Source organism: Pelodiscus sinensis, chromosome 7 (genome assembly GCF_049634645.1).
Source record: "Pelodiscus sinensis isolate JC-2024 chromosome 7, ASM4963464v1, whole genome shotgun sequence".
Lineage (NCBI taxonomy): Eukaryota > Metazoa > Chordata > Testudines > Trionychidae > Pelodiscus > Pelodiscus sinensis.
The window spans coordinates 60,351,305-60,363,943 of record NC_134717.1 but is presented as its reverse complement, the minus strand read 5'-3'; the positions used below and the strand labels follow the sequence as shown (position 1 = coordinate 60,363,943).

Sequence of the window (12,639 nt, the reverse complement as noted above, 5' to 3'; positions counted from 1 at the left end):
TAGTAGGGAAATCCGCGGGGGATTTAAATATCCCCCGCGGCATTTAAATAAAAATGTCCACCGCTTTTTTCCGGCTTTTAGAAAAGCCGGAAAAGAGCGTCTACACTGGCCCCGATCCTCCGGAAAAAGCACCCTTTTCCGGAGGCTCTTATTCCTACTTCAAAGCACCCTTTTTCCGGAGGATTGGGGCCAGTGTAGGCGCTCTTTTCCGGCTTTTCTAAAAGCCGGAAAAAAGCGGCGGACATTTTTATTTAAATGCCGCGGGGGATATTTAAATCCCCCACGGATTTCCCTACTACGATAGTTGAAATTAACATGCCCCTTCCGGAAAAGGGGCCAGTGTAGACGAGCCCATGCAATCCAATGGGAATCTGGCCCAGTGCTAAGATGCTTCCAATTCAAATTCAACAACAAGTTGTGTATCTTTCCAAAACATTTGGAATATTCCAAGATCACCTTTACTCTTTCATAATCTCACTTCCCTGAAAACAACATATTGCCTTCCTATTTAATGAAAGTATCATGGTTATTTTTAACATGCTGGAACAAGCCATGCATGCTATCAAAAAATGCAAATTTCATTCCTTTCCAAATGCTGCAAAAATGTTTCATCGGTTCAGCTTTGTGATTATAAAGATTTATGTTCCATTCTCCTCCAAACTTCAGAGCTGATCTGTCCATTTGACTTAGACAGAATTGATATGCTGTTCTCCGCATCCATTATGTTTAATAATAGAGAGTTGACTTAGGTGAATGACTTAAGACCAGAATATGATTAATAACGTGAATAGAAGCTTTAAATTCAACTTTTAGGAAAATAAACCAGTGAATAATTTTCAAGTTTCATTAAAGAAACTCTTTAGATGTATGTCTTAATACTAATTGATCCCAGAGAGGTGGGAAAATGCACTATTTCAGTCTGACTAATGTGACTAAATAGTTTTTTGTGTTTCTGGAAGAGGCTATTAGCATAACCTGATCGTTTGGTAGCTGTGAAAGAAATAAGGTTTTTGTAATGAATTAGCCATGCAAGTGCTAGCCATATATGAACAATTTATCTGATAAGTGCAAGATAACTCAATGGACAGAGGTAAAATAAACAATTTTAAACATGTTATGTTTTGGACAACGCCCTTTTCTACAGTGGAAATCTAGCCATTGTGGAAAACCAGTGCAGGGGAACTAATGTCGAAAAGGGTATAATTCCGAGTTTAGTGAAACACAAGCCGTAGTGAGCACTATATAATAAAACAGCTAATTTGCATAGACTCACAGAACTAGAATGGACCCCAAATGTCTTCTAGTTCAGTCTCCTGCATTCATGGCAGGACTAGATATTATCTAGGTCAGCGGTACGCAACCCATGGTTCATGACTGTCTTCCTGGGGAGGTCACAGTGCCAGGCCAGCTGCCATTTTGTTTTCCCGGCTTGGAGCCCAACGGATGCGCAAAGGAGGTGGGGGGGAGTGGCAGAGGAGCATACCAATGCTTTAAATTCAAGTGGCTACAACAAAATGTTCCTGGCACTTTTTTTTCCCCCTCAACAAAAATTTTCCCAGCCCTGTGGGTTGTGAATTTAAAAAGGTTGAGCACCACTGATCTATACCATCCCTGAGAGCTGTTTGTCTAACCTGCTCTTAACAACCTCTAAAGACAGAGATGCCTCAACTACTCTAGGTAATTTATACCACTGCTTAACCACCTCAACAGCTTCCTGTCCTATCCTCACAGGTTAATGAGAGCATTTTTCCTTGCTCCTCCTTATAACAACCTTTTATATATTTGAAAACTTATGTTCTCCCTCAGTTTTCTCTTCTCCAGACTAAATAAACCATTTTTTTTCAATTTTCTGTCACAGATCATGCTTTCTCGAACTTTAATCATTTTAATACTTCCTGAAATGTGGCACCCAGAACACAATACTCCAGTTGAGGCCTAATCAGGGAAGAGTGGAATAGAAGAAGCAAAATCCAGGACAATGTAGCACTTTAAAGACTAACAAGATGGTTTATTAGATGATGAGCTTTTGTGGGCCAGACCCACTTCCTCAGATCAAATAGTGGAAGAAAGTAGTCACAACCATATATACCAAATGATACAATTAAAAAAAATTAAAAAAATTTTTTTTAATTGTATCCTTTGGTATATATGGTTGTGACTACTTTCTTCCACTATTTGATCTGAGGAAGTGAGTCTGGCCCACGAAAGCTCATCATCTAATAAACCATCTTGTTAGTCTTTAAAGTGCTACATTGTCCTGCATTTTGCTTCAGCTACCCCAGACTAACACGGCTACATCTCTAACACTGGAATAGAAGAATTGCATATGGTATCTTACTTACAACACTTCAGCTAAATCAACCAGAAATGTTTGCAGAAGTGTTAAAGGCCTTTTTTTCTCATCTTTATCTTGTGATCCACTATGACCATCAGATCACTTTCCACAATGCTCCTTCTTAGAGAAGAATTTCCTATTTTGTATGTGTGTAACTAATTGTTCCTTCCTAAGTGGAGTCCTTTGCATTTGCTATTATTGAATTGCATCTTGTTTACTTCAGATCATTTCTCCAGTTTGTCCAGATCATTTTGAATTTTAATCCTGTCCTGCAAAGCATTTGTAACCCCTCCCAGCTATGTATTGTCAGCAAAGTTGTACCCCCACCTAAATCTTGAAGATACTGAACAAATCAGGATTCAGAACTAATTCCTGGGGGACCCCTTTCAGCTTGACTGTGAACTACTGATAATTACTCTCCAGGAATGTTTTTCCAATCAGTAATGCACCTACCTTAGTGTAGCTCCATTTAGGTTGTATTTCCCTAGTATATTTATTAGACGGCTATGTGAGAAGGCATCAAAAGCCTTACTTAAGTCAAGATATATCACATCTACCTCTTCACCCTCATCCACATAACTTGTTTCCCTGTCAAAGGAAGCTAATAGCTTGGTTAGAATAATAAAATAATAGAAGATGAGGGTTGGAAGAAACTTCAGGAGACCATCTAGTCCAACCTCCTGCTCAAACCCACCTATATCATGACATGATTGTTGACAATTATTTGTTCTTGACAAATCTACACTGGCTGTGACTTATACCATTATTATCTTCTAGAGGTCTGCCAACTGATTGCTTAATTATTTGCTCCATTATCATTCTGGGTACTGTTGTTATCCTGACATATCTGTAATGTTCTTGTTCCCAGTTTGTTCATGAACAAATAAGAGTCTTTATTCTTTGTACAAAGCAGTATTGGTGAGATTTCAGTGATAGTGTGTTAGACATTAAATTATGGTAAAAAAGTTACTTTAATATAAACAAAGATTTTCTTTCCAGTGAAGTTAACCTTTTACTTTTGTATTTCAAGATTCACTCTCTTTTTAAATTATTCATACTTCTGTCAAACTTCCTCAGAAACTAACTTCCATATCTAAGAACAATGAGTCTTGATTGACTTCATTTTAACATGCTGTGCTTAATATTCATGATTCTTATTGAATGACCTTCTCTCCTGTCTGTTTCTATGATCCATAAATAGAAAGTGGCTAATGAACTTCAGAGCATTTTGCGATTTCCTTCATGCAAACGTCTCTCTCACATCTACAACTGGCGTAATTATTACAGCAATGACTTCTTCTTCCTCTTTCATCCCCCACATCTTTACTTTTCACACCAACATGATCTTCTACATTCTGTGCCAGGTTCTGGTCGCATTGTGCTGCTAGAGTACTGCAAAGGGGTCAGAATGTCGGCTCAAGGAATACTTGAGAATTCCCACAGTGTAGGAGGACTACCACGGTGGTAGATGTGTTCTCTGCCTTTTGGCCCTATCCTTTGGGTATTCTCAGGGGAGGCACAAATCTGTCGCTCCATTCCTAAGTGAACTTTTATTATTACATTCTTTATCGATTAAGTTAAACCTTTAAATTGTGGTATAGACCAAAGGTAACAGAGATCAAGAGGTTGCAACATACCTTTCTGGGGATGTAAGCAACTAGTTGAGTAGCCAACTACCCAATAAGCATAGGCTTATCAGGTAGTCACATAACTACTCGACTACTCACTCTCCCCTCCCCCCCGCTGCCTCTGTATCAGAGGCAGCAAGACGGGGGGAAGCAGAAGCTGGTGCTAGGGGAAGCCACCTTAAAAGCCGGTTCCTCCCAGCACCTTCTTCACGATGTGAAGGGGGCAGGGCTGCAGCGGTCCTGAGGTGAGCACAAGCTGAGACTGTTCAGGCCCAGCTTCTACCACCCCCGAGAGCAACTGCACAGCTGCAGTACACTTTAAATGTAGTAAGAGCCTACTGGGGTCTTACTACATTTAAAGTACCAAGCCGCAGGGGGAGCACTCTCCCCCTTATCGACTAATAGAGTAGTCAATGGAATTTCCATCAGCTACTCAGTTAATTAACTGATACTTAACATCCCTATACCATTCTGTACTGTATATACTTTGTGAATGCATTTCAGTCTAGGTACGTATGCACACAAGAAAAAGTGAGGATGAGGAGATGGTGAGAAGTACATTTTCATTCTCTTTATGGTGGAATGATCCATAAGTAATGAGAGGTCAGCAGTTATGAAAGCCAATTCCTCAAAAAAATCCCAATTCATTATGCCTACTCCCTCTTATTCCCTCCATTTCTCCCACATCCATTTTTCACTAGTACATCTTCTTTAAAAACAATTGAAAGTGACTTGGAATGCATAGGAAAGGTATCAGACAAAGCTCCCTGACAACTCTTCTATTGGCGGAAGAAATACCGTGTGGCTGTAGTAGTGCAGTCTTCCAAACACAGTCCAAGGAGTCCATGGTTCTCAACTCCATTCTGCAGAGGGTAGTTATAAAGTTGGTATTTGGCCCTCAGACTTTCTTCTAAGAATGCCAATAAGGACAAGAACTGCTGCTAAGTGTGACTGTTGATTTATGCATATTAGCAAAAATACTGGGTGGATCAAACATATTTCAGAGGTTCACAAAGATATGTTACATGGTGTGATGGGGCGGCGGGGACTGCGGAGGCTAGCCCCATGCCCCGCACTCAGGCGCAGGATGGCCCAGGGGCCGGGAAACCCGAGCGGCTCTGTTGCGCCTTTCGTCAGTGGCTGTGGGTGCAGGCAGTTCCCTGACGAGTGCGCCGGGGGAGGGGCAGAGGGCCTGGAACGCATGTGCTGGCATCCCCGGAAAGGGGTGCCGGCTTCAAAAGGCAGCTCCCAGCTGGGAGCAAAGGAGGAGGGAGGTAGCCGCCCCAGACCAGCTGGGATGGGGAGCAGAGCCGTGGGATGGAGGCGCCTCGGGACAAGCCAGGACCAGACCGGACCCAACGGAGCACTGGAGCCGGCGACGAAGGATCGGCTCGCCATGACGGGGTGAGGATAACCACCAGACCTGGCAGAGACGACCGGTGGCCGGCCGGAGAGGAGGAAGCAGCCCAGGACAGGACCAGGGAGGACCTGGGGACCGGTGAGTTGCGGCAGTAGCCCCCCTGGTTAGGCAGGACGTCCACGACGCCTATCCTTAGGGTCCTGGGCTGGGACCTGGAGAGAGGGAGGGTCCAGGTCCCTCTCTGCTCTCAGCCGGCACTGGAGCGACAATCCCAGCTTTTACCATGGGAAGGAGGCGGCGGCCCCCGCAAGGGGAGCCCCAATGGGAGAGCTAAACCCTGAGTGTGGAGGGACACGTGATACATGGTAATAACTTTTTGGTCAGTATAAAATGCCTGCAGATGAAAAGCTCTGTATACAACTACAAAAATCCTAACACCACACCAGAGGTGCATCTACACAACACAGTTATTTTGAAATAACAAAAGTTATTTCAAAATAACAATGTGAGGGTCTACACGGCAATTTGGTTATTTTGATATAATTTTGAAATAACGGACAACTTATTCCTACTTCTGTAAACCTCATTCCCCAAGGAATAATGCCGCTTCTGAAACTGCTATTTCGAAATAGCTCTTTCCCAGGGCCATTCAAAGTAGTGCTTCCTAGGGCTCTAAATCGAGGTAGCATGTCTACATTAGGAGAGCCTACCTCGGACTCATTTTGAGGCTTCTCCATAGCATAGACATGCTATTTCAAAATAAGGTAATTTCAGATTATTTGTTCCAGAATAGCTTATTCCGAAATAAGCGTGCAGTGTAGATGTATCGCTGCTGATTTTCTGCACCTCTTTCATTCTTCTTTTGTATTAATCAACCAGTGTATTTGCACTGTGTCATGAACTTCCATACATTCAGAAAGAGTCCAAAGCCAAAGTTACTCACTGTTCTGGCATCCCAGAGAGATAGGGTCTTGTCCGCAGAGCTGGTGAGGACAGTGTTGGAGAATGGAAGAAACTCTATACTATTGACCGAATCCTTGTGACCACGCATTGTGTATCTGCATCGCTCACTAGAACAGAAAACAATGGCAGAAATATAGCTCTTACCATGAAAGAGAATCAGAGCTCTAGAGACAACAGCAGTAAAAGAGAACCAGAGTTAATTTGCTCAGTTACTAACTTCAAAAAAGTTAGTACATAGGAGAAGGTTTATAACACAGGCTAAAACAAGCATCATCAAAAGAACAGGTTACTTACCTCGTAACTGTTGTTCTTCGAGATGTGTTGCTCATGTCCATTCTGACTAGGTGTGTGCGCGCCACATGCACGGTCTCTGGAGCTTTTTTCCCTTAGCAGTCTCCATAGTGCCAGCAGGACACCCCCTGGAGTGGCGCCGGTATACCAGTGCCTATATACCCCTGCTGGACCCTCCACCCCCTCAGTTCCTTCTTGCCAACTCCTTCCGACAAGGGGAGGTGGGTGGAATGTAGAATGGACATGAGCAACACATCTCAAAGAACAACAGTTATGAGGTAAGTAACCTCTTCTTCTTCGAGTGCTTGATCATGTCCATTCTGACTAGGTGAGTCCCCAGCGATTTCCTTGGAGGTGGGGTCGGAAGATTACCTACATCTATACTTCTGCAGATTTAAGAACTGCTGACCCCAGCACAGTGTCCTCCCTGGCCAATTGTGTAATCGCATAGTGTTCCACGAATGTATGCACTGACAACCACATAGCTGCTCTGCAGATCTCTGAGATCGGCACCTACGCTAGAAATGCTGCTGTTTTTGCCTGAGCCCTTGTGGAGTGGGCTGTCAGCCTAGGTGCAGGCTTGCCTGCTCTCTCATAGCATTCCCGGATGCAAGAAGTGATCCACGAGGATAAGCGCTGCGCTGATACAGGTGACTCCCTCATCCTCTCTGCCACTGAGATAAACAGCTGTGGTGATTTACAAAATTCCCGAGTCCTGTCTATGTAATACGCTAATGCCCTCCTGACATCCAGACAGTGCAAGGCCTGTTCCCTGGGTGTGGAGTGCGGCTTTGGGTGAAACACTGGCAAATAAATGTCCTGAGAGAGGGGGAAATGAGATATTACCTTGGGTAGGAACCCTGGGTGGGGGCGGAGCCTCACCTTGTCCTTAAAGAACACCGTATACAGGGGTTCAGAGGTCAATGCCCTAAGTTCTGACACCCTTCTTGCCGAAGTGATAGCGACCAAAAAGGCCACCTTATAGGACAAATGTTTCAGAGAGCAGGAGGATAGAGGTTCGAATGGGGCCCTTTAAGGCGGGACTGGCGGTCGTTCATGCGGGAATCGTCTGTCCACTCCCTTCAGGAACCATCTGACCATTGTATTAGTGAATATGGATGTATGTCCCTCGGTCGGATGAAAGGCCGCTATTGCTGCCAGATACACCCTGAGCGAGGACGTGGCAAGTCCTTGTCCCTTCAGGTAGAGGAGGTAGTCCAGGAATAGTGAGACAGCCGCTTCCCCCTGGGGAATTTCTCTATCTTCCAGCCATGATCTGAACCTTTTCCTCCTGGTGAATGGCTTTCTACTTTTTATCAACATCTCCTGAACCCTTCCAGAGCAGGCTTGCTCTATCTGTGACAGCCACTCAGGCGTCACACCGCCAGGTGCTGTGATGCCAGATGCGGGTGTATTACCATCCCGTTCTCACACTTCTGGGAAATCAAGTCCGGTAGTAGTGGCAGCATCAGGGGCCCTTCTATCGTGAGATCTAGGAGGGTCGTGAACCAGTGTTGACGAGGCCACACTGGAGCTGAGGATTAACTGTGATCCGTATTTCATTACCCTAATCACAACTTCATGAACCAGAGGGAACAGGGGAAATGCGTACAATAGACCTTGGGCCACACTATCTGTAATGAGTCCCCTTTTGACTTAGGCCGTGGCCCATGTAGGAGCAATATTTTGTGCATGTCGAGTTGCTCTCTGTAGCGAACAGGTCTAGGCGGGGAAACCCCCACCTGCGGAAGATGGCCCTGCAATACATCCTGCCTTACTGCCTACTCACGTGTCTGGATTGAGCGACTGAGTTGGTCTGCTAACCCGTTCCTGGATCCTGGTAGGTGTGATGCCTCCAGGTGAATATTGTGGAAAATACACATCTCCCACAGCTCTAGGGCTTCCCGGCACTGGGGAGAGGAATGCACGCCCCCTCTCCCGCTTGTTTATATAGTACATGGCCGTAGTATTGTTTGTCAACACAGCTACCTCCTTGTTCTCCAGCTGGGGGAGAAACGCCCTGCACGCCAAGGAAACCGCCCTGAGCTATTTGATATTGATATGAAGGGACGTTTCCCATGGTGACCACGTCCCTTGCATCCTGAGGTTGCCCAGGTGCGCTCCCCATCCTGTGTCTGACGCATCCGTGACTAGTCGCACCGAAGGGGACTGTCTGGAAAATGGAGCTCCTGCGCATACCATGGTCTCGTTATTCCATCATTCTAACGATTGTAGTATCCTTTCTGGGATAGTCACTACTGCATTCAGGGGTGCCCTCACAGGGTTGTGCACAGCCTTGAGCCACTCCTGAAGTAGTCTCATGCGCAGCCTGGCGTACTGGATTACATATGTGCATGTCACCATATGTCCTAGGATCCTCATACAGGTTCTTGCCGTAGTAGTAGGAAAAATCTGCAGTTCTACTATCAATGACTGCATTGTACAAAACCTGCTCCTAGGCAGCGAGGCTCTTCCTGTGATTGAGTCCAGGTGGGTCCCCACAAAGTCTATCACTTGTATGGGGTCCAGATATGATTTTGGTTCGTTTACTAGTAGGCCCAGGCTGTTGAACAGTGATCTCGTGCGTTCGACCTGGTTTTGAACCTGTTCCTTGGATGTGCCTCGTATCAGCCAATCATCTAGGTAGGAGTATACTTGTATCCCGTGTTTTCGCAAAAATGCAGCCACTACTGCCATGCACTTAGTGAACACCCTTGGGGTGGTACACAACCCGAATGGGAGCACCGTAAACTAAAAATGATCCCCTCCCACCATGAATCTGAGGAATTTTCTGTGTTCCGGGGACACTGCAATGTGGAAGTAGTCATCCGTTAGGTCAAGAGCAGCATACCAGTCTCCCTTTTGCAGGGATGGAATGATGCAAGCTAGGGTGACCATCCTGAACTTTGTCTTTTTTATATATATATTCAGATCCCTTGGGTCTAAAATAGGATGAAGGCTTCCCTTTGCCTTGGGGATGAGGAAGTATCACGAGTAAAAACCTCTCCCCCTGAAACCCTGTGGGACCGGTTCTATAGCTCCCAGAGACAGAAGATTGGAGACCTCTTGTCTTAGAAGGGTTTCCCTGAAAAGGGATGGGGGGAGGAGGTGGATGGGAAGGTGGGGTACAGAGGAAGGTTATGTGATATCCCTGTGCCACCAGATCGGGCACCCATCTGTCCGATATGATATGCGCCCAAGCACGATGGTAGAGGGAAAGGCAAGAGCCAAAGGAGGGGTTGGGGGTGAGGGGCTGACTAGTACTCTGCTCTCGGGCGTATCTTCAAAATGATGGCTTGGGTTGCTGCCCGAGCGAGGGACCAGACCCCTTCTCGGCCTCAGCTCTAGGCCCCCTGCGCCTGTTCCTGAATTGATCAGGACGACCGCTGTCATGTCCCCTGCACTGCACTCTATCTGACCCACACCCCCTGTGGAACTGCCTCTGGTATGGTCTAGGGTCGAAGGACCTTCTTAAAGGTGCAGGGGCATGTATCCCAAGGGACTTTAGGGTTGCCTTTGAGTCCTTTAGGCCATGGAGTCTTGAGTCTGTTTGCGCAGAGAACAAAGTTGGCCCTTCAAACGGCAGATCCTGAATCATCGACTGAACCTCCGATGGGATGCCAGAAACCTGGAGCCACGCGTTGCGCCTCATTACCACCACAGTGGCCATGGTACGAGCCGCAGAATCTGCAGCGTCTAGCGCTGCCTGAAGGGTAGTGTGAGCCACCACCTTTCCTTCTTGCGTGAGAGCTCCAAACTCCTGACGGTCCTCGGGGGGGGAGACGCTCCCTGGATTTTTCTACCAATGCCCAGGTGTTAAAGGCGTAACGGCCCAGCATCGCTTGCTGGTTCGCAATGTGAAGTTGGAGTCCCCCCCATGGCATAGGTTTTTCTGCCCATAAGGTCTAGCTTCTTGGGTTCTTTTGCTTTCGGCATCGGGCCGGGGAGCCCCTGGTGCTCTTTCTGCCCCATTGCCTGCACCACTATAGACCCAGGGGTGGGGTGGGTGAAAAGATGTTCGTGGCCGGTCTGGGGTACGTAATAGCACCTCTCCACCCCCTTCTGCGTTGGCGGGATAGATGCAGGTATCTGCCATATAGCTTTAGAAAGCTTATCCACTGTCTTGTTTAGGGGCAGTGCCACTCTCCCAGGGCCCGATGCTAACAGAATGTCGACCATGAGATCCAGGTCTTCCTGGTCCTCTTCTGCTCCTACTGCCAGGTTCTTCACCAGTCTTCTCAAAAGGTCTTGGTGCGCTCTGGCGTCCATAAATGGAAGCTGAGGTGATGAGTCCCCTAGCACCTCATCAGGTGAGGAAGAAGACTCCCTGGGTGGTACCTGCTCTTTTCCCCGCTCTGTCATCCCCATAATTACGAGTGACTGGGGTTCTGACTCCAGAGGAGCTGGCGTCCTGGTCAGTGGCACTTGTACCTGGCCCACTGTGGGTGGTCTAGCTGAGGACTCCAGTCCCGATGTGGGTGCTCTCAGGGGTTGACCGATGGGGCGCTGGTTCTCCTGGTCGACCTCACCACCGACACCTGTGGTGGAGGGCCCTGGGCCTGATGGTATGCCGAGGGCATCCAGAATGGCCACTGTGGTTGGTACTGCCACTGGGGCTGGTCAGCACCTCCGCTATGTCCTGACCTCATACTGGATCTGGAGCGGTGTCGGGACCTAGACCTGTAAGATGATCTTACTGATCTGTCTGAATCCGCCTCGGACTCTGATTAATAGTCCAAGGCAGACCATGGAGGGGCTGTTGCACTTTGCTCCTTCCTATGTGCTGCCATGGCCCATGGCTTGCCCCTATGTGCCATTCATGGTGCCGGGGGAAGCATTTGCTAAGTTTGCCTGGAGTCCACCGGTAACTGATATGCCAGAAGAAATGTTTGCAGTGCCGTGGTTGGTTGTGGCACCGACTGGGCTATCTGGAACTGAGCCGGTGCCGGGATTGGATGCAGGATAGGCAGGAGTATCAGGGCGCCAAATGCCACCTGATGCACCGGTGCCACAAGGTGGTAGAAGACTCTCTGTGCCATGGCAGCACCTGTTTGTGTCTGCTGTGTTGCCAGCTTTCTGGTCTCAAGGGAAGGTGCTGTCCCCGGTGCCATGAGGGGGGTTTGCAGCTGCTGCTGCTGAGTTGGAGCGAGTGCCATGATCAGCGTTGTTATACTAACTCCCTGTAGGGGGAGCCTCAGTGCCATGAATAGACCCTGGCTACTTTGCGGAGTCCATGTTGATGATGGCACCAGAGGCTGTATCAGGGCCGGCACTGTGGACGGTATCGGGGCCGGTGCCTGGGCACGCAGCGGCATCGGGGCTGGTTTCTGAGCTGGTGTCGGGATTATCGCCAGTGCAGGGAGCTGAGCTGGTACAGCGATCAGGGCCAGTGCAGTGGTTGCTGGGGTCTGAAGACTCTACTGCCCCGCCAGTGCCGAGATCATGGGAATAGTACCCTGGGAGGCTATGGTCTGCATCTGTGGCACCAAACAGTCTCCCTCCTCAGCCGCAAGCTCAATAAGCTCCCTGGCTACCTCGAAGGTTTCTGGGGTGGAAGGGGGCTGCATGTCCCCCACCCTCAGTTCATGTCTTTGAGCGCCCATGCTGCTTTGTTTCAGTACCTTAAAAGTCCAGTGCCCCTGCTTTGGGTGCACCTTATGGCTCCATCTTTCCACTGATCTGCCCCTTGAGCCCTTGGGGTGTCATGGTGCCTTATCTGCCCGGTGCTGCAGAGCCCCTAACGGCTCCGACGGTGTGCTACTGGTCGACTGCAGTCTCTCCATGCTTTGAGGTTGCAGAGCTGCCTCCATTAGTAGGAGCTTGAGCCTAGAGTCTCTTTCTCTTTTAGTTCGAAGCTTGAATCCTTGGCAGATTGAACAGCTCTCCGCTCTGTGGGCTTCACCCAGGCACTTTAGGCACAACAAGTGTGGGTCGCCACAGGGCATAGGCTTTGAACAGTCACTGCACGGCTTAAAGTCTTGAGGTCCTGGCATCCCCTCCCCTAACGGGCAGAGTGCCACTCACTACCTATACTACTAACTATACTAATTAACTACTATTTG

The 12,639-nt window shown here is 47.8% G+C and overlaps 1 protein-coding gene across 4 annotated transcripts in view; it reads right to left on the bottom strand.

Annotated features, from left to right (window-relative positions):
* Positions 1-12,639, bottom strand: part of SPAG16 (sperm associated antigen 16) — a 677,765-nt gene that overhangs the window by 241,630 nt on the left and 423,496 nt on the right. For all 4 annotated transcript variants that reach the window (XM_014575658.3, XM_025186825.2, XM_075933953.1 and 1 more), the window contains one exon: positions 6,267-6,393. In XM_014575658.3, the coding sequence (XP_014431144.2) occupies positions 6,267-6,393 (127 nt within the window). The remainder of the gene's footprint in view (positions 1-6,266; positions 6,394-12,639) is intronic.